The 23412-nt window shown below is 43.5% G+C and overlaps 7 protein-coding genes across 7 annotated transcripts; 5 read left to right on the top strand and 2 right to left on the bottom strand.

Annotated features, from left to right (window-relative positions):
• The first annotated feature begins 1742 nt into the window (after positions 1-1742).
• Positions 1743-3733, top strand: BDB00DRAFT_857650 (uncharacterized protein). Its single transcript, XM_053125835.1, has 3 exons — positions 1743-1874; positions 1970-3276; positions 3367-3733. The coding sequence occupies exons 2-3, from the start codon at positions 1988-1990 to the stop codon at positions 3518-3520; spliced, it is 1443 nt and encodes a 480-aa protein (XP_052973158.1). The 5' UTR covers positions 1743-1874; positions 1970-1987; the 3' UTR covers positions 3521-3733.
• A 35-nt stretch (positions 3734-3768) lies between these two features.
• BDB00DRAFT_857649 (Metallo-dependent phosphatase-like protein) lies at positions 3769-5689 on the top strand. Its single transcript, XM_053125834.1, has 4 exons — positions 3769-4467; positions 4545-4631; positions 4701-5203; positions 5280-5689. Exons 1-4 carry the CDS (start codon positions 4267-4269, stop codon positions 5581-5583), a joined length of 1095 nt encoding a protein of 364 aa, XP_052973157.1. The 5' UTR covers positions 3769-4266; the 3' UTR covers positions 5584-5689.
• A 108-nt stretch (positions 5690-5797) lies between these two features.
• BDB00DRAFT_879150 (uncharacterized protein) lies at positions 5798-7602 on the bottom strand (the record flags this gene model as incomplete). Its single annotated transcript, XM_053127835.1, has 2 exons — positions 5798-7041; positions 7107-7602. 2 exons carry the CDS (start codon positions 7600-7602, stop codon positions 5798-5800), a joined length of 1740 nt encoding a protein of 579 aa, XP_052973156.1.
• Positions 7603-9300: 1698 nt separating this feature from the next.
• On the top strand, positions 9301-12059 carry BDB00DRAFT_933901 (uncharacterized protein; the record flags this gene model as incomplete). Its single annotated transcript, XM_053129134.1, has 13 exons — positions 9301-9310; positions 9393-9495; positions 9568-9698; positions 9777-9790; positions 9858-9894; positions 9959-10343; positions 10425-10446; positions 10515-10632; positions 10729-10796; positions 10876-11000; positions 11066-11343; positions 11431-11497; positions 11576-12059. 13 exons carry the CDS (start codon positions 9301-9303, stop codon positions 12057-12059), a joined length of 1842 nt encoding a protein of 613 aa, XP_052973155.1.
• A 2103-nt stretch (positions 12060-14162) lies between these two features.
• Positions 14163-16854, top strand: BDB00DRAFT_965736 (uncharacterized protein). The gene is made up of 12 exons (XM_053129789.1): positions 14163-14200; positions 14266-14371; positions 14455-14585; positions 14679-14692; positions 14756-14792; positions 14860-15223; positions 15286-15338; positions 15392-15478; positions 15546-15661; positions 15727-15895; positions 15966-16126; positions 16198-16854. Exons 1-12 carry the CDS (start codon positions 14191-14193, stop codon positions 16810-16812), a joined length of 1863 nt encoding a protein of 620 aa, XP_052973154.1. The 5' UTR covers positions 14163-14190; the 3' UTR covers positions 16813-16854.
• A 124-nt stretch (positions 16855-16978) lies between these two features.
• On the top strand, positions 16979-19462 carry BDB00DRAFT_775435 (P-loop containing nucleoside triphosphate hydrolase protein; the record flags this gene model as incomplete). Its single annotated transcript, XM_053120224.1, has 3 exons — positions 16979-18655; positions 18720-18848; positions 18911-19462. Coding segments are annotated over 3 exons (2358 nt in total), but the record flags the coding sequence as incomplete, so codon positions are not given.
• A 2154-nt stretch (positions 19463-21616) lies between these two features.
• On the bottom strand, positions 21617-23266 carry BDB00DRAFT_879147 (Gar1/Naf1 RNA binding region-domain-containing protein; the record flags this gene model as incomplete). The annotated part of the gene is made up of 5 exons (XM_053127834.1): positions 21617-22100; positions 22182-22252; positions 22339-22548; positions 22637-23065; positions 23138-23266. 5 exons carry the CDS (start codon positions 23264-23266, stop codon positions 21617-21619), a joined length of 1323 nt encoding a protein of 440 aa, XP_052973152.1.
• Between the last annotated feature and the right edge of the window lie 146 nt (positions 23267-23412).

Raw genomic sequence — 23412 nt, 5'->3', positions numbered from 1 at the left:
CTACATTATATTAGAGAAAAGAGCAAACACCGCTTTTATCCATTTACTACAGTGGTATAGGAGCTTGCTGCTTACTTCCAAAAAGCAAGGTGTGTGTATTCAAGCCATCATCAACAGCATGACTTCGAGAAAACCACATGATTCTGCACTACAGGACATCAGCACCTTAAGTAGTAGAAGTAGTCAGTGGAAGGTACAGACGATGTTGAGTTATAGTAAAGGATGTAGATGTTAAGTGTTTATCAGCAATGTACGTGCGCATAGTAGTAAAGGGAAGTAGAGTATTATCTGAGCAAATCCGTTAGTCCCTCTTGACAAATGGAGAAACCCTAGTGAAGGAAATCCATATCGAGTAGGGTACATCTTGTCCCGAAAAGGCTAGACTCACACTCATCCTAACAGCCAGAAATCTCTGTGTGTGTGGGTTTGGGCTGGGCATTATGCACCAGAATATAGCATGATCAGCTGCACTTAGTAAATGGAAGATTGACTGTCAGCGAGATTAGTGCACGCTCCAAACCGTCTTATAACTATGCTGCTCTTGTTCTACTGTCTAATCAAAAGGTCACATCTTATGAAAGGCAGTTAAAGTAGAAATGGATTCGGTCGGTAAGAACTGTTGCTCTTACATGGATCATACACTACGGTTTATCACAATCCTTACAGCAGCACTATGGTAACTGATAATGCTCGTCTACCTCTACAACCATCAAATGTTTCCGGTCACGTAGTCGTGCCGTATTCGATTTCATGTATGCAGTAGCAGATCTTGATTAAAAGGTGAAAAATGTAGACTGTGTCATTATTGCGTGCTCGCGTCAACTTGTCATCGGCCCAGAAAGCGAAAATCGTACGTCATTTGATATAATAGCTACATAGGGACGCCTATGTAGCACAAATATATTCTTAGTGTATGCCAAATCCTGTCCTATCTTAGAACGAATTTGACACCTAGAAAACATGTAGTACCCACAGTAATAACCTCATACAACACTAAGTTACTGTCAGTTTTGACATGCTTACTGAACTTTTCATAGAAAAAAAAAGGAGAACGCACGGTGTATATAGCATCGCGTGCATGTACATACTGTACTTTACAATTTTGCTGTAGAGGTTCCAATACAATGCCAGCCACCCAGATGTCAATCCCCATGTGAAACCATTGTATCGCCGGTGTAACATCTAGCTTCTGGTGGTTTATGAGGTATCCAGAATACATGGCAGCAGCTTTTTTTTGTTAGCAAGGACTAGGGCTACGTAATACGCCCTAGTAGGTGCAAAAATTCGCTTTTTGAAAGATCAACCTTCTTCATGCGCACTCTTAGCTAATACTGTAGACTCGATTCAAACCCGTTAAAAGGGATCAAGAATTATCAAAGGCTAAATTATGGGGATAATTTGAGTAAGCTGAAGATTTTGGCATAGTATTGATCATGTAACCCGGCCCCCAATCTCATGTGCTACTTGTTCATTGCAGGTTTCTATCCTGATGTTGCCTTAAATAGAAACGATTAAATGGATTAGCGAACAAACATCCAATTTGCTCGGTCGGGAAATCCGCTCACCGACGTGACTCACAGTGAGCTTTGTGGAGGGAAGAAATGCCATGAATCGAGATTTTGTTATTGTCTTTTTCTCTTTCCTCTTTGGAATTTAATGCTACGACATTTCGTGAAGCCATTAACACATGCTGCTTCTCGCCGATGCCATGCTCGGCGGTTGTCGGCATTGCGAGAGAAATCACAGGTGCAGCAAGTTGGAGTAGGTCTTGTTTTTAGTTTACGTTTATATGACAAGACGATCTAGTTCTCACCCGAAAGTAAATCACGAAATCACGTCAGAAGGTAGACGAAGGAAAACAAGAGGATGTGCGAGTAAGTATTTGATGCTCTCCACTTTATCATGCAATTTGGAAGGAGAGAGAAAAGGGATATAAAACAATTGATATATGCGCGTTGCATACATGTAGGAGCTTTTAGTAAACTTAATGAACACAGCGCCGAGCAAACGAGAACTGCAGCATTTTTTAAAGCGATACGTACCCCAGCCCGAACTCACAGCATCACATCTTTTATCTGGCAGTGGAAACGCGGCACGAATACCATCCAACATACTATCGCCCCAAAAGTACGTCGACGCGCTACTAGCACCTTCAGCACATCAACTTGCCGTGACCAAAGTGGAGGGTCCGTTTGAAAAGCAGGGGTGGGATTCCGTTGGATCGACACTTGTCAAACTGCAGAAGCTCGGTCTAACATCGATCGTGGTGTCCGATAATGCACAATGGTTTGTGGAAACTGAAACACCTGCAGATCTGAGCAAAACGATGGTGCGAGAGACAATGGCACTCGTTGAAAGCATTGAGAAGGCTGGTGGACGCGCTCGACTTATCCACGGTGGTGTATTAGAGCAAGGAACACACGGAATTGAAGCACAGCTTGATTTCATCCAATCTTCCCTGGACAATCGACAAATCCCGGTAGTCATACCCGTCATGACAAGCGAAGCTGGCCGGCAGCAGCCAATCACCGGGAACCAAGTTATAATTGCATTGACGCAAAAAATGGTTCGTAGACAAAGCAACAACAGTCCGGTACCTGCCAAGATCGTCATTATCAATAATGATGGTGGTATTGTCAACCACGAACGGCCGGGTACAGCACATAGTCTAATCAATGTCCAAGAAGAGTACGATTCTATCGTCAGTGCATTTGATCAGAACGTGGAATGGCAGGCACGATACCCAACAGCAGTTAGCAACCTCGATATGATCCGCACCTGTCTCTCCGATCTGCCTACGTCGTCATCAGCTGTCATTGTACCCACATCGTCACTCCCTTCAGCTCTCATCGCCAACCTAGTCACCGACAAGCCGCTCTATTCATCCTCTCTCCCCAACAAAGACACACGCCGTGTGAATAAGCTCCGAACAACCGTGTTGCGACATGGTATTAAAATTCACAATTACGACAATGTGGATGACCTGGATTTAGAGCGACTGACACGGTTGATGGAGTCAAGTTTCCAGAAAAAGCTGGATCAGGATGGATTTTACGACCGATTGCGTCAAGTCCTTGCGGGTGCCATCATTGCTGGGGATTACGAGGGAGCAGTCATCATGACAAAAGAGCAAGGAGGGCATTATTATCTTGATAAATTTGCAATTGCACCAACGAGCCAAGGTATTGGATTAACGGATATCTTGTGGAAGCGCATGTGCGACGCATATCCAGAACTTTTATGGCGGAGTCGTCAAGATAATGGAGTCAATAAGTGGTAAGCAAATGGCGTTTTAGACTTTATCCATCCGTCAAAATCACGGCTAATTTTCAATGATGCTCTGTGTACCTCCCACGTACACTCCAGGTACTTTGAACGGTCAAACGGCTACTTGCGACTCAAGGATACCAACTGGGTATTATTCTGGTATGGCGCTGGCGGGTTCCGGCACATTGACAGTTACGCATCTATCGCACGATCAATCCCAGCATCCTTCACCGGACCTTTGATTAAAATATAGAAGTTATTGTGTGAATAGTTTCAAAAATTACTGCATCAATGTTCTTCCTTTCAATATGAGCGAGGGGTGTGGTGTGAATGGACAAAAAAGTGGATATCATTGGGAGCTCGATGCATATGTCTTATTGTAAAGATGTAAATGGCTGAAGGGTGACGGGTTACGCTATGTACAAAATGAGTCACATTTTTCCATATTGGATATGCAAGTAATCACCATCTAACAAGATGCTCATCAAAAACATGCACATGCGCTCGATTCCTTTATAACCCCTTTCACGATTGTTTACGCCCCGCTCCCCTATAAAAACTATCTAAAAAGAGGTTATCGATACATGATCCTTTTGCTGCAGTATCCATGTTGAAACTATCCGCTTTGCTGCTGCTGCTTGCAACTATCACCACGACTACGCTGGTTTCGGCATATACAATCATGGTTCCACGCCAGGAAGACCAACAGTTTCCTGGTGGACCAGGCATGTGGCCTGAGCCCGATCGCTATAACACCTATCCCGAGGTTGACTGGAACCGCACCTACGGCGCATTCGAGCCCCAACAAATCCACCTTTCCCTTGCTGACGAATCCAAGTACGCTCGTGTCGAGTTCGCTACCTTGTCCCCTGCTGAGCAGAGCATGTTCAAGTACTGGCCCAAGAAGCATAATAAATCTGCCGAGGCCATCCGTACTGAGGTAATATATAAACTATACAAGGGGATTGACCAAAAATAACTTTGTTTATATTTTGTGAGATGTGGGAGTTTGTTGATGAGGGAGAAGCACATCGCACTATCTCGTTACATCAAGCCAAAACAAAAAGACTTCGTCCGGCCACTGTCTACTGCTACCAAGTGGGTGCCTATGGTGATTCAACATGGAAGTGGTCATCGGTTTATGAATTTCACACTGCGTCTAAGGGGAAAGAGTTCAGCTTTTTGGCAATAGCAGATATTGTAAGTACATAAAGGGACGATCTGCACGTTTAATATTCTAACTAGTATCGTTTGAACTCATATCAATGCGTGCTCAGGGGCTCAATAACGCTGTCGCTTTGCCCCAACTCATCGAATTGTCTAAAACCCACAGGTATGATTTCATGACTTTGTCGGGAGATCAGGTAAGCATTACCCAGTACAATACTAGATTTCATCTATATTCTTGTTGCGAACACTGTGTAATTATATAGGCATACGACATGAAAGACTTTGATGGTAGAAAGGGAGATCAATACATGAACTTGATGCAAGAGGTGTGGAGCCAAGTACCTTATTTGGGCGTACCTGGGAACCACGAAGGTGCATACAACTACTCGCACTACAAGAACCGGTTCAAGAACGTTCCTTTTGAGGATTCGAACTTTGACAACTCACTCATGTACAGCTTCAACTACAAGTCGCTTCATCTTGTATCTTTCTCTACTGAAGTTTACTTTGATGGAACTGACGAGATGATCCAGACCTCTATCAACTGGCTCGAAGAGGATCTTGCTGAGGCCAACAAGCACCGAAAGCAGCGCCCTTGGATCATTTTGATCACCCATCATCCCGTCTACTGCAGTGCTCCCAACTCTGAAGATTGTGCATCAAATGCAGCGCGTATCCGTGACGGCCCTGTGAACAGCGTAACTCAAGAACATTGGGGAGGACTTGAACCCGTGCTTTTGAAACACGATGTAGATCTTTATCTTACGTAAGTTCAAGCTGGTGAGTACGAGGAATTTTCTACTCACTGATATGCGAATATTATCCCTGATTTTATTCAACAGTGGTCATGTCCATAACTACGAGCGAACATTGCCAGTCGCAAAAGGCAACATCGCTGGGAATGGCTCGTTCCACAACGCAGCTTCATATGTTGAGGTTATTAACGGCAATGCTGGTCCTCCTGAAGCTACTGTTATATTTAACACCACTGGTCCGTATGCGGATTGGTCTGCTGTACGCTATGACAGTTATGGCTATTCCACAGTTAAAATCACCCCTTCGTCGCTTACTTTCACACACCACCAAGTACGCCTTGATGGCTCACTTGGAAACGTCGTAGATACTTTTACCTTGACGAAGAGCTAAGCTTCAAAGATAATGCTAGTTACCACTTATATAGTAGCACAAGTATCCTACCATACCACCATAAAGCTTAGGCTACGAGCGAAATATCATATATCATATAAGATGCATGGTAGTTTTATTTTTAGATATAAATATTAACGACCAGTACCATAGCTACTATCCACTTCAAGTTATTTTCTGTTTTTCTATTTGGTCTAATCAATGTAGCTATACATTACATATACATCTGTTGTTTTCGTCGCTCTAACTGCTGGTTGATATATTTTATAGCTTGTGGAGTGACGTTTAAGCAATTCAGTAGAGAAAGCTCCTCCAGATCTGAGTCAATGTTTGCGAGGCTATAAATGCCTTCATCTGTAATCTCGCTGCATCCTGACAAAGTGAGGTGTTTGAGCCCACGAATATGCGCAAATCTTGGGACTACTTTGTCAGTTAATCCTTGTACCGGGCCCAAGTAAAGATGTCTAAGTCGTGGCGTTGACGAAGGGCTACATAATTTATCGATAATACCAGCCACTGCTCCAATCTCCTTCCCATAGCCGTCAAAATAGAGCTCTTGTAGTGATGGCAGTTGTAAAAGCTGCGGTATGTGCCAGTCGATTGTGCCACAGTTGTAGAAGCTTAGCTTTGACACCTTCCTGGCATGAGCGTTAGATTCGAGGCTGTTGATGAACCATGGAATATGTCGGTCTTTATGGCATCTTTCAAAAGCAGATGTTATGACCCCACTTGGCGACGTTTCATCATTTTCTCCGGGTGAGATGTTCTTCGTTGTAGCAATAATTACAGCGCGTTGTCGCCAATAAATATGCGTGTATCGCAATGAGACCTGTGGTCCCTTGAAGATATTCAATAGACCGCCGAGGTCAAAAGAATCATTGTGGCAAACGGTCATATCTTGTAAGGTGCTTTGATCCATTAGAGTCACTGTTTGGAGTTCTTCCCAGTCTTCATTGTTGATGCAGCATGTGCTTAACGATTGTAATCCATTCACGGATAAATTAGAGTCGGTACCGCAGGACCAACCATAGCTACTGGATTTGCCGGTATCCACGTGTAAATAGCTTAAGCTTGTTGGACATTTTGTTCGGAAGGCGGAAAGGGGAACAGGACCATCCAAACAGCCGATATTGAGATATACCAGGGATGGACAAGCGTCAAGTATGTCTTCTGCTTCTTGTAACGTCATGCTTTCTCCAGAGTTCCAATGCAGATATTTAAGCTTCGAGCCTCGTGGTATTTTAAGATGGTTACTTTGAATTTCGCTCGAATGAAGTGAGACTTTAATCCTTTCTAAAGTTGGGCATGCGTTTAGGATAGATGGCAAGCTTGGACAATCGAACGGTAATAGATAGCGCGTATCCTGAGTAGTAACCAGTTCTAGGTTTGTCAAGGAACCCTGCAGAAGCGTTACGCACTTTATGACATCCCGGCCGCTGAAATCGGAGCAATCCCAAGCTTACATGACCCAAGTGTGAGTACTTTTTATTCCTATTAAAATGATCCAATTAAGCATTATTTACCTAATGATTCCAGCTTATTCATAGACCCAGAGAGAATTTGGTCGACAGTTCCATCCAGTATTTCCTGGCAAGCGAAATAAAGACAGTATTTTCGTATATGCTTGCCAATAAGATTCAGTTGTGAGACACTCTGGTAATTTTCATGGTCCAAAGTAACCTCACGCCAAATATGCTGTCTTTTTTCCACCAACAGTTCTTGCCACTTTGGACTGACATCCAAACAAACTAAAAGCTCGTTTATAGATAGTTCGCTGATGATCATATCGACAACCTCGTAGGGGAGTCGCGCGAGAAAATCGACACGCTTGCGCAAAGGTCCACATTCGTTCTCAAAGTCGTCTTCGTCTTCGTCTTCGTACTCGTCTTTTACAAACTCTTCTTCGCGAGCGGGTAAGGTGTGAATGTTGAGTTGACCATTTTCGTGTTGACGATCTTGCGACATGCGATCCGTAGTGGATGTGCTTGTGATTTCTTCAGGCGTCTTGAGAAATGGCATTCGTCTTTAAGTTCTCGTTTATAAAGTTGAAAGTGGAAGAAAGCAGTGCTGCCAGATCACATATCCATTATATATGTTGTCAAATGAGGCGCAGTCAAATGAGGCGCAGCATACCAAAAAATAAAAATCGCAACAATGATCATACTCTTGGGAACCAAAGAAAGGGATCAGATTCACTGTGACCTGCAAGATAAGTTGGTGCATATACGCATCAAAAGAAACGTTACAAAGCACTTATGTATCTTTAACATCAAACCTTTAATTTTTCTCTGGCTTGTACTTGTCGTGGTAGAAGCGAAGAACTTAAACCTAGCATAGACGGGTTCCGTAGCCTTATTTGCGACTGCGACGTTTAGATTGCTCGTTGCTATGGCAACGCGTTCTATACAAGGTTACACAATCTGTTTCAGGTACAGTTGCTCCATATGTTTTAGACTGGTAAGGGGTACTTGCAATCGATTTACTTTTGCCATAAATGTTCATGGAAGAAAGACTTTCTTTACGGGACACTAATACTAGCAGTCGTGCGTCATCTCTAGTAAAATAAAGACGTTTTTGCATTTGTTTAATTCGCGCGCTCTGCTTCTTTACAGTGGCGTTACGTATCTACCGATCCGGCATTCATATTCGCAATGCGAGGGCGGTAAGGTACTTCTTTTCTGATGAGATACAGATATGTAACTTCGAGAGTGAGTCCTTATTACAGACTACTATAGTGGTATTGCTGTTGACTATTGTGTTTTAGCCGACCGAGCAGTAACGTATGGCCTGGGTTTAACATAATGGCCGTTTAGTAAAAGAAAAGGGACGCGTAGGTATATACAGGACCATCAATAAACCACTCTTCCTTTGTTTTCTAGAGCGGCGATCTTTAAGATTTTAAGAACAATAGCGATTATACTATGACTTTCGTTACCTTTGTTATTGTCCTTTAAGAACCATTCCCTACACATGGGAGCGAAGGCGTACATATTGTGGACGACTAAAAATTGTGATACTATTTCGCCTTGTAAGGGTCCATTCGCCATGCAATGAATCACTTGACAGGTTCCAACGAGCTTAAGCCAAGTAAAAAAGAACCGCGCATGCATCTCTAACGTAATACCCAAAATCAAATCGCAGCATTTGATCTTCCAATATTACGAAAGATCGACACCGACAAATATAAGTGCACATGTTTGAAACGGACAAAGTGTAGCATCCCGAATCCTATGGTCGACATTTTCAACTAACGGTGCGATCAGTGGATATTACTAGAATGGGGAATTATCCCCAGGCCCCAAAGAATTGATCATTGGAACAACTAAGCGACAAAGTATGAAACTAGATGTGTGTAACCCTTTCCCATTGACTCTATCTTTGAAACCGCGGATAGTGAACGAATCCTCCATTGTCGCACTTCTCGCTGAGTCAAATGGACATTGTTATTTTCAATTTATCGCGTTCTACGGCGATTATTCGTTATGTAGTTGCTGATGAATAATTAAAGTACATCTGTGCGTTTGCTTTATTGGGCTATAATGCTTAGCCTACGTGAGAAATAGGAGTCTAAGACAAAAAGTAATGATGTGCTCCCGTGTGAGCTTTTTCATACGGAGAAATCGTCGGCACCGCTGCCCAATTTCATATATGAACCCCACAATTTTTCAAACGCTTTACTCCTGCTCTTCCCCAACCCATTTTGCTTTCATCTTTAATATGGCACTCGGTATTGTATCATTATATAATATGCAACATAGAATAGAACTTAATTAAATGAGTACTGATTCGTTAACTTATTCGCATCACAGCATCTGCTGCGGCTGCCGTCCTTGGCGGAATGTATCTTGATGCAAAATATGCTATTCGAAATGACTTGACCCATTTTCGTGCAGTGGGAACCGCCATTATTAAGTACGCTTTACATGCTATCCATGCTATCCCACACAAATTGTACTGACACATTGGACATTGATGTTTTACCAGTCATTTAAGAGTGGAGCGCCAAGATAAAATCCATTTATACTACCACTTTAGAGATAAAGCCAAATCAATGCCAAATCGCGTGTTTTTAATCTTTGAAGGTCGTGCTTACACTTACCGACAGTTGGAACTTTGTAAGTTGTTCATTTACTTCCGCGTCTACTATGAGCTTTTTAAGCGTCATTACTAACCGTACTTCAATGCTGTTTTAGCCTCTAATCGCCTGGTATGTTGACAAATAAATTGTAGCTATAACTCGAAATACTCATTAGAGACATCATTGATCCGAATAGGCGCACTGGCTTTTGTCACAGAACGTCAAGCCTAAAGGTACTCTCATCTTCTCGTCAACGAGCTCTTTTCCTCATACTTATGATTTTATGTATAATCTTAGATATTATTTGTATGATGGAGCAAAACCATCCAACATTCTATATTGCCTTGTGGGCTATAATGAAGATTGGTGCTATTCCATCACTTATCAACACAAACCTGCAAGAGGATCCGTTGCTGCATTGCTTGACTATCGCTGATACCCGAATCTTTTTATTTGATCCCATGTACGAATCTCAGGTGGCCACAATCGCGGAAGCAGCACGTGCTGCAGGTGTCTCACTTTATGCCTACGGTGAAGCAACTGAGTTCGATAGCAGCACCACTTCCTCTCTTGGTCCAGCATTGACCCCCGAGGCACTTGCACCTTACCCAGATATCGATACAGATGAAGCCCTAATTAAGGGTGTCGGTGTGTCTGACGCTGCATGGCTGATATACACTAGGTACGTTGTACCACAACCTGCTCTTTGCTTTGTTACATGCGTTGAATCATATGAATACTTACCATAACCAACTATATCCAGTGGTACTACCGGCTTACCCAAGGTACTTATAGTCAAAAATTCACGACCCAACTATTGTTTACATATTTATATAATACTGTAAATTAACAGGCAGCAGTGGTGCAGCATGCGCGATTGAATGGTGTCATCTTTGGTAGCACCGTTCTCTCCGGTATTACAAAAGACGACGTATCTTATTGCTGTCTCCCGCTTTACCATAGCTCAGCATGTAAGTACAACTTGTATATATGTAAACGAGTAAAAGTCACTTAGACTAATATGGGGAAAAAAGTGTATATGGCTACGCATATTACGTTAAATATAGGCGCCACGCTTGTTGTTGCTCGAAAGTTCTCCGTAACCAAGTTTTGGGATGACGTCTATAACAACAACGTTACAATTTTTTTTGTATGTCTCAAAAAGGCACCACTGCTACCGACATGGGCTAATTGTATCGATTTAAATTCTTTAGTACATTGGAGAACTGTGTCGATACTTGATGAATAGGGATCCACATCCTCACGAGCGCGACCACAAACTGCATACCTGCTTCGGAAATGGCATGCCACCAGAGATCTGGAAGCAGTTCCGCGAAAGGTATGAAAGAAGACGAAACTCTATCCCGTCAGCAACAACTCAAACTAAAAGAAAAAACAAACTAGATTCAATGTTCAGAAGATTTGCGAGTTTTACGGAGCCACTGAAGGCCCTGGTGGTTTATTTAACTTGAATGTGAACGATCACGGTGCAGGTGCTGTTGGCTATTTTGGTCCGCTTTTACGTGGGTTGCTTCGCTCTGAAGTGAAAATTATCAAAATTGATCCAATTTCAGAAGAGCCTATCCGCGACAAAAATGGTTTCTGTATCCAATGTGCTTACGATGATCCAGGAGAGATGATAATTGGCATGCAAGGACAAGGAGGAAGAGCGCGCTTTGATGGTGATGTATCTTATGAATTGAACGGTTGCAGGACAAAATTATTCGGAGGTACTAATAATATATGTGCTTGGGGGAATGCTTTTATAGGGTACTACAAGAACAGTAAGGCTACGAGCAAGAAAATACTTGTAGATGCTTTGAAAAAGGGGGATATGTAAGGAAAAACGACAGAAAAGAGGTGAAGATACGCTTGCTTATGAGTGATTCTAACGAATATATATGTAAATGCTAGTTATTTCCGTACTGGTGATCTCCTAAAGATGAACAGCGAGGGAATGTATTACTTCTTGGACCGACTTGGAGATACGTTCAGATGGCATTCCGAGAATGTAGCGACGACAGAAGTATCACAAGTTATTGGCAAGTACCCAGCAGTTGCAGAGACAAACGTTTTTGGCGTCAAAGTACCTAGTCATGTTGGACGTGCTGGCATGGTGGCTCTGATTTTGCGTCCCAACACAACTTTAGACTTCGCTGACTTTTATCAGTATCTGTCAAAGCACTTGCCAAAGTACGCTGTGCCATTGTTTATCCGCTTTGTACCTTCGATGAACATTACCGGTACTTTCAAACAGCAAAAGGTGCTCTTCCGTGATCAAGGCATTGACAAAGTACCCGATGATCAGCAGCCCATCTACTGGTTGAAGGGGAATACCTATGTTCCTTTTACTGCTGAAGATTACGCTAAAGTTTCTACTGGAAAAGTCAAATTGTGATATAGTTTATATTATCTTTTGCCTCCGATGATACAAAATTTTGATACAGTCATTTTCTTGGTTATTGATGATGAATAGAATTTTCCGCTTGAAGCTATCAGCTATGCACGTGTAAACTATTACGCTTAATTACCGTCACTCTACAGCTAGCATATACTGTCCTGAATGAATGAAAACATACACCCATGCAAATGTATCTATGACATCTTACTACCTTCCAGGTAGGTTGAGTGCCCCAATTTACCTAACAACGAGCTTCTTTCTCCACTTTAGCTACACTCTGTACTGTAACAAAGCAGTATGTCGTGAGACTATCAAGCCATACTACTTGTCAAATCAATTTAACAATATAATCTTGTTCGTCAAAAAACTGTAGTTATATGTCTGTGCTTGGACTTATGCTCATTTGACTATGTAAAATCTGATAATTATTTTGCCAATATTTTTTACAGGCTACTCTCTAGCGTACCCCGAAGTGACATATTTTACGCTGCCTTCCGATTTTCATATCACATAATTTTCTACGCAAAGTAAACAGAAAGAAGATGCTTGGTTTTCCTCGCTTAAGCATTTTTGTATCATTGGCAGTTTTTGTCAATGCATCATAGATAACATACGTCTTCACTGGTTATGGCATGAAATGCCCTCCTGATTGTGGAACCAGTTCTCAAGAAAGGAGAACAACCTCTCCTTTTTTTGGAACCAGCGTTGTACTTCGCTTAAAACCAAGAAAAAACAGGTTTGAAATCAAGAACATTGCTGAAGACCAGGTGACGCAAATGACTATAAACACGCCGGTCACGGTATCAGCGCAATTCTGTACTTAAAGCCTTCAACCCGTTGCTTTTTCGCTCAGATAGTTAAACAATGAAGCTTGAAACATCTACTGAAAGGCCTGTTCGGGGAAATGTTCGGGGAAAAGATGGCTTCTGCACAGCGAACGCAGGTATGTTGGAACGGTGAGCTATTGTTGGCATTGACTAGACAAGGTGCGCAAAACAGTTTGTTGGAAATCACAAAAAGAATTGCTTTACAATGTGCTTCAAAAAGTGATGGTATACTCTTTTAGAAGCTGACAAACTTAGATCTCCTCAAAGTATTCGAATACTAGCAATCGCTTGATCAGCGTATATGATGCTGAGGTAGAGGTATCTGTTTAACGGTTGCCAGCACCTGTAAAACACTTACCGCGTTAGTATGCAGCTCTTTTGCATACCCCCTTGTGGCATCTCTAGACAAACCAGCGTCATGAAATTGAAAATGGTAGCTCTTCCGTGATCAAGATAATGACTAGTTGCTTGAGGATTAATGGCCGATCCATTGGCTACTATAAACGAGCCTTGACACCTAAATAGTATGTTCGTATGAGTATGATATTGGAAAAGTCCAGCTTGCAGGATGCACATTATACTGTAGCTCCTGTTACTTTTAGCAAGAATATATTAGAATGAAGTCAGAGCGTGTTTACAGGGGAAATTGAAAGCTGTGCTACCATTGGATCGGGAAGCACAAAGTCATATCATCATCGTGAAATTACGGCCAAATGCAAATCAGAGAACTGATTGGAAAAAGCTTATTACATGAAGACCAAGCGCTCGGCAGAGTCACACGTATCAATGCATGACCTGAACTTTAGAATGTTTACTGCTGCAGCCGGCGCTTCGGTCCGGCACGTCCGAAATGAGCCAAGCATAGATGGTTGTCGTATGGAGGCTAAATGATAACACTGGGTGATTATGAAGGATATCCTTGAACTAGGCTGGCAAACAGGGGAAACGTGGATATGATCTCCATATGGAGTTTAACGCGGTTTGTTTCCCGAAAGTTTACCCAGAAATTGCCGCGGATACAAGTGTGTAGAGCCAGTGTATGCACTCCTCTTGTTTTTTGAGCTACTTCCAATACTTCAAACAAGAGGGACGTCATGCATGAAAAAGATAGTGTAGTCAAAGGCACAGTATGGACATTTCTTCCCCCGAACAGAAGCTGGAAGTGTCAAGCGCGCTTGCAGAGAGAAGAGTCGGAGCGACGTGTGTGCAAATAGTCTAAACAATCGACTATAAATTCATGATCAAATAACATATTTCCGGCAGCCCTTTTTCACTTCCCTTTCACTCCCTAATTTGCTAACATGGAGCCTGGTAGGTGTGGTAGTAGCTGTCTTATTACTTTGTTATCATTGCTGAAGTGCGGGTTTTTTTTGCAGCATCTCTTGCCGCCCTTGGGCTGCTTGGTACTATGTACCTTGACTCCCGCTATCGTGTAGCAAAAGATATTAATACTATATGGACTTTGCTGAAGGTATTAACCAGGTGAGCATTTTCATACAGCTTCCCCGCACAATTAAACGCATCAAAACTATTCCTTTAAGACTCCCTTCCTCTCTTCATCATAGAGTACGCAAGTTGGAGCGAGAGGACAGGATGCACATCTACTACCGGTTCAAGGAGCGGGCCAAAGAAGAGCCCGATCGTGTATTCCTTATTTCTGAAAATCAGAAGTACACATTCGGGCAGCTAGAGCGAGGTACGTTTCTTAATGTTGTATGTTTCCACTCTACCCTCTTGTGTACTTGTGTACTCACAGATATCCCGGTTTTTGTGTGTGTGAATAATGCAGCATCCAATCGCCTGGTAAGTTGAGAATTTCTCATGGAAACAGCACATATGTATAGGGTTCTTAAGAAATCATTTTAGGCACATTGGTTATTGTCACAAAACGTCAAGCCAAAAGGTAACTATCAGAGAGAAGAGTATAAGACAAGTCTTCGGCTACTTTAAACTAATCGAGGCTCTCAAAGATGTCGTATGCATGATGTACCCGAATCACCCGGCGTTTGTAGTGTCGTTTTTCGCGATTAGCAAGATCGGTGCGATTCCGTCGCTCATCAACACAAGTTTGGCTGACTCAGCGCTATTGCACTGCATAAAAATAGCCAAAACCAATTTATTCTTGTTTGACCCAGAGTATGCAAGCCAAGTAGCTACCATAGAGGCAGATGCAAAAGCACTAGGGGTAGCATTGTATGCTTATGGCGAAGGTAACACAGATGACTTTCCGATGTTGACGCCTGAATTGCTCGAGACCTTCAGCAGCGAAGACACGGACGAAGCATGCCTCCGTAATGTCAAGCCTTCAGACGCTGCTATGTTGATTTACACCAGGTAAGAATAATGTTTTTAACACTTTATCATCGAACATTAACTAAGATAGTTCTTTCTATCAGTGGCACAACTGGCATGCCGAAAGCGGCAGTGAGTCCTCATTACCGTGTGAGCTGTAAGTTATCCTAATTTGGGTGCAAAAGAAAAATACTTACGTGTAGTGAATAGTAACTTTGATGTCATGTGCTGCTGGTGCGAAGATGCAGCGCAACGATATAACCTATACCGTTCTACCAATGTACCATAGTTCAGGGTGTAAGTTGAGCTTGTTGATTTTTACTCTCGAGCTCAGCAACAGAGTGCTAATTCGGATACCTACTAGTACTCGTTTCGTTCGGATCAACACTTGTTAGCGGCGGAACAGTGGTTTTGGCAAAGAAGTTCTCTGCTAGTCGCTTTTGGGACGATTGCTGTCATTACAATATTACCGTCTTTCACGTAGGTTTCCTATTCTGATGTGTTCGAAGAAAAAACTTATCTTAACTTATTTGCCCGATGTTCAGTACATTGGTGAACTGTGTCGCTATCTACTGAACCAGAAGCCACATCCCTTGGAGCGCAAGCATAACGTTCGCCTGGCTTTCGGCAATGGTATGCGCCGTGACGTATGGATGCAAGTACGAAAACGGTTCAATATACCGGATATTTTGGAGTTTTATGGCTCTACAGAAGGTGTGCGTTTTTCTCTATCTATGATTCTTTCTTTTTACTTTGGAGCAGGTCACTTAAACCACTACTACAGGCGTAGGAGGTTTCTTCAACTACAATAGAGGCGATCTCGGTGCTGGAGCGATCGGCCATAGTGGTCTTCTAATCCGCCTTCTTAAACGTGATGTCAAGCTAATCCGAATCGATCCTATCACCGAAGAACCTTTGCGAGGAAAGAATGGATTCTGTCAAGTGGTAAGGCTACTAACTGCATCCTTTCTTCTCATGATACCGTCCACCACATAATCTAATATTATCCATAACAGTGCGACTATGGAGAGGCTGGTGAAATGATTCAAAGGCTGGATCCAAACGCAGAATTACCGTTCACTGGATATTATGACAACAAAACCGCGACCGACAAAAAAGTTCTCCGCAACGTTTTCAAGAAGGGAGATATGTATTTCCGGAGTGGCGATTTGATTACCTTGGACCGCGATGGGTTCTGGAACTTTAATGACAGGCTTGGCGATACTTTTAGATGGCATTCTGAAAACGTATCCACGACTGAGGTAGCGCAAACAGCTTCGGAATACCCGGGCATTGCTGAGGCAAATGTTTACGGTGCGCTGGTGCCAAATCACGAAGGACGCGCTGGTATGGTGGCTATCGTCCTTAAGCCGAATGTTACCTTGGATATGGCCGGTTTTTATAGTTACTTATCCAAGCGACTGCCACGCTATGCTATACCTGTATTCTTGCGCCTCGTACCGACTCTGAGTATGACCCAGACGTTCAAGCAGCAAAAAGTCGAACTGCGGAACCAAGGCATGGACCCTGAGAAAGTCAAGGAGGATATTTACTGGGCGCAGAACAATACGTACGTTCCCTTTGAGAGAGAGGATTACGGCCGTATAACTCGTGGAAATGTCAAGTTGTAGTGAAATATGAACAGCTTTGTACCTCAACCAATAAAGTTAAACCACTCCTCCCGTGACACTTATCGTTTAAATGTAACGCGCTGCGGCGGAAACGCGTCGAGCGATTTCCATCTCCTCATCCTTTTTATTATTTTCGCGTTTCTTCTGGCCCTGTTACTGTCAGTTAATGGACGACTCCTTTGACTTTGGCGACGATGACGAGCTTCTAGCAGCCGTTGAGCAGGTTGAAAAACAAGTTGAAGACAAAAAGCATCAAACTGTCAATGCCATAGATGACGATTTCGATGATTTTGACGACGAAGATTTTATTCTTGCAGCAGAAACAGCAGAGCAACAAGCTAGCACAAACAAAGGGAAAGAAAGACAAGGACAATTGTCAAACTTTTTTGCTTCATCGTCAACGGCACGGGATACATCGCGACAAATTAACAATGAGCTAGTCCCTCCCACAAGTTTGGAAGACGAACCGCCACCTACAGCGCCTTCACCACCTCCACGCAACACACCTTGCTCGCACGAATTCGATGCAGAGGCGCTACCGACGTGGATATACCCGGTCAATTATTCTATACGCTTATACCAGTGGAACATCGTTAAAAAGGCGCTTTTCAACAACACATTGGTTGCTTTGCCAACCGGTCTCGGCAAGACGTTTATTGCCGCTGTTGTCATGTATAACTACTGGCGCTGGTTTCCACAGTCCAAGATTGTGTTTATGGCGCCAACTCGTCCACTCGTCACACAGCAAATTGAGGCATGCTTTCAGATCTGCGGCATCGACCAGTCGGATACAGTAGAACTGACAGGCCAGACGTCCAAGGATCGCCGTAGACAACTCTGGATGAGCAAACGAGTGTATTTCTTGACGCCGCAAGTGCTGCAGAACGATTTGCAATCCCGCATCTGCCCAGCCGAGAAAGTCGTCTGTCTAGTCGTCGATGAAGCTCATAAGGCCCAAGGCAACTACGCATATACAGAAGTCATCAAGTTGATCGCACAGCGACAGGCACAATTCCGTGTGCTAGCGTTGACAGCCACACCCGGCACCAATATCGCCAATGTTCAATCCGTAGTGGACAACTTGCGCATAACGGCTATACAAATCCGTACCGAGGAATCGATGGATATCCAGGAGCACACGCACGGTAAAAACATCCAGACGGTGGTGGTCAAGCTCGATTACACTGCTGGCGCAACAGGCATCGTTCCTGATACTGTTAAAAACTTCCGTGACAAGATCTTTGTACCTGTGCTTCAGCGCCTAAGTCGCTTTCAGGCAATATACTCAACCGATGTAGAGCGAAACACACCCTATCAGCTCTTGATGGCCCAACGTCAATTCACGGCCAACGCAAGGAACTTTAACCAAGCTGTGAAATCATTGGTGCACGTGGATTTTAGTATTGCTCATTCTGTAAGCCGCGCCTTTGAGATGTTGTGTCAACACGGTGTGGGTCCGTTTTTGGCGACGATAAAGGGAACGTTACAAGAATACAGGGACGTACTTGACTCCAATAAGAATTTGCCAAAGGAGAAGGCAAAACTGCTCAACTCCTTCGATTTAAAGCGTATCATCGACAATTTGAAGCAGCAGCAGCAGCAACCAGGATTCATGGGTCATCCAAAGCTACAGCGACTATTACATATCATACTCGAACATCTGACTCAGGCTGAATCAGGTACCAGCACTCGCATCATGGTTTTTTCGTCATTTCGTACCTCAGTCGATGAAATCGTAAAGTGTCTATCAGAGCATGAGCCAATGGTACGATGCTCCCATTTTGTCGGTCAAGCTGGCGCCAAGGATGGAAAAAAAGGTCTTAACCAAAGGGAGCAACAAGATGTACGTGTTACCTTACATTTTTTACAAAGTGGACTTAAAAACTTTACATACTCACTAGCAGTAGATTATATCGCGATTTAAACGAGGTGATTTGAACGTCATTATCTCTACTAGTATTGGCGAAGAAGGTCTCGATATTGGCGAAGTCGATTTGATTATCTGCTATGACTCGCAAAGCTCTCCTCTTCGATTGGTACGTATCTTGGCATCTCTTAGTGAAATACAGGCATCAACTAACTTTCTTTTACAAAGTAGCTGCAGCGCATGGGTCGCACCGGTCGTAAGCGAAAAGGCCGATGCGTTATGTTAATGACGGAAACAGAAGAGCGCAAATACAGAAATGCAAAGGAATCCTACAATCAAGTTCAGCAAGCCATTGCACGAGGCGGACACCTCCGATACTTCAAGCCCAATCCAAGCGTCATTCCGGAGAATTATCAACCTGTGTGGCGCAAAAAACGATTTACTATCGGCACTTTTATTCCAGCTGCCTCAGGTAGCGGACGATCAAAAGCAAGGAATAGGAACGAGAAAATAGTGAATGCAGAAGGCACATTGTTGGAGGGACCAGAGGCATCTTTTCTGCAGAAGCTAGGCGCGGCCACAGTAGAGGATGCGTTCATTCGCTATTGGCCAAAGCAACATGCACTAAAACGCACGCAGAAATATCTACCGAGCAACAAAGTACTACACTATTATCATCACGTGGGACATTCTCGACGAACTATGCAATTTGTCGAACTGTACAATAAGATCGAACCCCGCATTTTATATGGAAGTGATGCTCCTCAGCAACAGGAGCAGCAGCAGCCAACAGTGGGAAATACACTGTACCTGCCCCGACGGCGGAACAATGCAGATGGTATTGTTATTGAAACTATCAAACATACCGAGAGCACTGCTCGCGTCAGCAACACTGCTACCACGGCAACGCGTAAAATAGACCAAAGTGATGATTATAATGAGTTTGACGACGACAACGATGACGACGACGCAGTGATATTCCTAAGCAAATCGAAAGCAAAATCAAATATAGTCCAACCTCAAGAGAATGTTATGCATCATATAACCAGGGCCACTCTGCCGCAAAGCAAAACACCAGCATTTAACCGGCAGCAAAGCGATGTATCGATGAGACATAGAGATTCGGCTGAGAACCGTAACATATCACTGCACATGTCAAGTGATACATCCATGCATGATCGAAGTGATCCTATCCAGCAACAAGACAGTGATGCAAACAATGGCGAAGGTAAAAACGACGACGACGCCGAACCGAATCTGGAAGATGGCTATATTAAAGGCGACTCCTGGATGGAAGAATGTGCCAGCCTTTTGCTATTGGAGAATCGCTTGGATCGCTCTGGATCGTATGACATTGCTGGTGATTACAACATGCTGGACGAGTTTGAAGACATTCTGCCACTCGACCTGAAGAAATCTCAAGGGACGACTCATACTGGGGCAAGCCCAGCTACCAGCGACCCTATCATGGGCAGTACGAGTCTGGAGCCGTTTCCTTTCAAGCAACTCAGTAAGGAGGAGGCTGAAGATACATTGATAAGCGCGAGTATGCTAAAGTGGCTGACAGCAAGACCAATGCCGACTGACAATGCCAAGCAAAGATTATTGGAACGGGCAAGGAAGCTGAAACTGGATGCAGCAAAAGATTGGGTGTGCTCGGTGTTTGCGTTACCTTCTTCTCCTATGGCTGCTTCCACGCCCTCATTCGATGATGATATCGACTTTGCCATATTGGACGAATGGGAACAAAATCATCAAAAAGCAGCTCATTCAGTACAGAAACCTGAGCAGCAGTCGCTTTGTCAGGAACAGCAGTTGCAGCAAGGAAACGGGCTACAGTCGATCCAGGATGAAAGCCTGTTAAAAGCACAGCAAGAAACGGAGCAACAGCATCATGATGGTCAAGATTCGGTGCCAATAGCAAACAACATTATGGAATCGCTCATAAAACTTGACAGCAGTATTACACACTACTCAGCACCATCAAATAGCAATCATGACGTGCAACACGCACCTGAGCCAGTAAATATACCCGATGACTTTCCAATGGGCGACGCCGACATGACCGACGTGACGTTTTGCGAAGCACTCGAAAACAAAGTTGATGATGATAGTCGACCTAATTACAGTAGTGCAAACGATTCTGCAGCACCCGAACCAACGTCTAACACTTCACTGTCACCTATTGTCATAGCCCGCAATAGAAGGCGACGACGCATTAATCTTATTGAAGATGACAGCGATATCATACATGATGATGCGGCCCAAGCTGGCTTATCCTCTTCCTCGTCACCTGTAATGAAACGAGCAATACAAGGACATCGTCGACAGCGACGGCGACTTGATGCCGCCAACAACCCGTTCTTCGATCTAGAAGCCGAGAAAAGCTCAGATGAAGAGCACATGGGCTCAGGACATGATGGAAACGAAGACGGCGGTGACGAAAGCAGTAGTAAGACGCACGATTCATTCATTAACGACGAGGCCACGTCAGATCTGTCAGCAGTATCACAGCCACGAGAAATCTATCGAATGAGCCTTATGAGCCAGGTTCCAACAGGGCCTGCTTTCCAGGCTAAAAGTGATCGACGAAGGACTTGGCTCGACAGATTTGAGGCTGACAAATGGATTCAAGCGGGCGAAGAAGAGGGTGAGGAAGATGGCGAAGAAGAGGAGGAAACCGGAACTTCTGCTATGGAAGCGGCGACAACTGATGACATTTGTGAATATACGGATGATTTTGTATAAAGCACCTGTTACTGTATATTTTATGTAAATAACCCGATCATTTTGTACATGCACCTTTTTTTCCCGTGGAAAATACATCTTCTTATGTAAGAAAATTATTGCTTATATTGATAGGATGAAAAACGTATGGAACTTGCTGTAGCGATGATAAAGGTATAACATGCTCTATGTACAATTATATGATGGACTCTAAGCTCCTTTGGATGTAGGCGGTGGTGCGCTGAATAAAGAGCGCACGGAGCTGTTCTTCACCTGCGTATTAGATGAGGATCCAGATGCCGATAAGTTTGGAATATTGCCACTGTACGAGTTGAGCAGTTCGCTGACTAGATCTCCTGGAGCTTTGTACGTAGAATTCGCTTGTTGCACCGATTGTTGTTGTTGCGGTTGTTGGTTTTGCTGTTGTGCATTATGCGTCTGCTGACTCATATACCACGGTAAATCGACTGGGCCATTCTGTGGTGGTGGCACTTCAGGTGGACGATTATACTGCGATGTAGATGCTGCTGCCTCTTCAGCAATATCTGCATAACTTTGTATCTGTCTGCCAGGCATTGCTGTACTTTCATAAGCCGCAAGAGCTGCGTCAAAATCATCCAAACGTGCACCATTGCTGTATGAGTTTTGAGCATGGGCTGGCCATTTTGGACGCTCAGCTTTGAGAGACTTGGCTCTATACGATGAATAACTCCGTATTAACAACTCGGGAGAACTTTGAGCGAGAAACATGCAGATATCACTCCAGTTACTTTACCTGTTCTTCCTTTTGTTTTTTTTACTTTTCTTGTGTGAGAATTCCTTTTCGTCGTCTGAATATTCGACTTCCTGGTTAATACAAAGAAAAGGTTGGTGAGACTTGCATTGATTTTTCTTTCTTGTTTACACTGTTATAATGTTGTTTTTTCTGTTACCTCGTCTGCAATTTCTTCATCGTACACATTGCTCGCATCCGTAAACTTTTGCTTTCGTAGCTCGTCCACTGGTAACATACGCGTCCGTTCATAAGTAGGGACATATGAGACCGATGCTCCCACCACTGCACGTTCCTTGTCGATTTCATCGGCCGTATTGTATCGTACAGAGTAATATGGTCTGGAAACTGGCCCAAATGTTTCGAAAACCTAATCAGTGTTACACTCAGGGTTAGTTAATTCCTTTAATAAAGCTCGTTATATTTCGAGCAAAAAAAAGAGCACATTAGGATATTACCTCCCCCATAGTAGTGCGATCTGAAAAAGCGAACAATGTTCCCATGTCCAAAACGACGTTGTTCATATTCGGATTGCTGTGAACGACAATAACATTATCGATAATATCTTCGATTGTGCCTACGGGCAATAGTTCGGTAGCATCTGTAATTTCAAAATCGAGCGCATCGATGATTATGTCCACGAGCTCGTTTTTCGTCCGCAGAGGCCCAGAATCCATTCCATAGTCTTCATCCAAATCAGATTCGTCCACGGTTTCAACTCCATCAACTTCATCTTCTGAAGAAGACGAAGACAGGTCGCTGCTTTCATATCCATCATTGTTTTCGGTTCTAGCTGCTGGATCCTGCTGGACTTTGGCGATAGCAGCGTCTATACTATCCTCTTCCACGGAATCTGTTTTAGTAGAAGCGTCCAGTGGGCGAGTCTGCTGGTTCCGTGTGCAAAACAATGAGCACCATGGAGAATCTTCTTCCACTGACCAAACACTTCATCTTATTACCTGTTGGTTTGCATAGCTGGGCGATCTGGTAGTCTCCACCGTAGCATCTTCTTCCAATTGGACGTCACTCTCTGTTGATGCTGCATGGAGCGCAACAATGTCGAGATCGGGTACGCTTCGAAAGGACATTTTGATCGATCAAATGAAAAAGAAATTGCAGTTTCTCTCCCAGAAAAAGGCGCACGCTTGAAAAATTCGCTGGGACTGGTTTGTATTGACACTTCTAAAACATACCAGATATGAAACGTGCTGTAACAGCTTTGACAAGGTTACGC

Source organism: Zychaea mexicana (genome assembly GCF_025766255.1).
Source record: "Zychaea mexicana strain RSA 1403 chromosome Unknown BDB00scaffold_162, whole genome shotgun sequence".
Taxonomy (NCBI): domain Eukaryota; kingdom Fungi; phylum Mucoromycota; class Mucoromycetes; order Mucorales; family Lichtheimiaceae; genus Zychaea; species Zychaea mexicana.
Note: the sequence above shows the minus strand (reverse complement) of the source record. Positions and strands in the feature narration are given on the sequence as shown.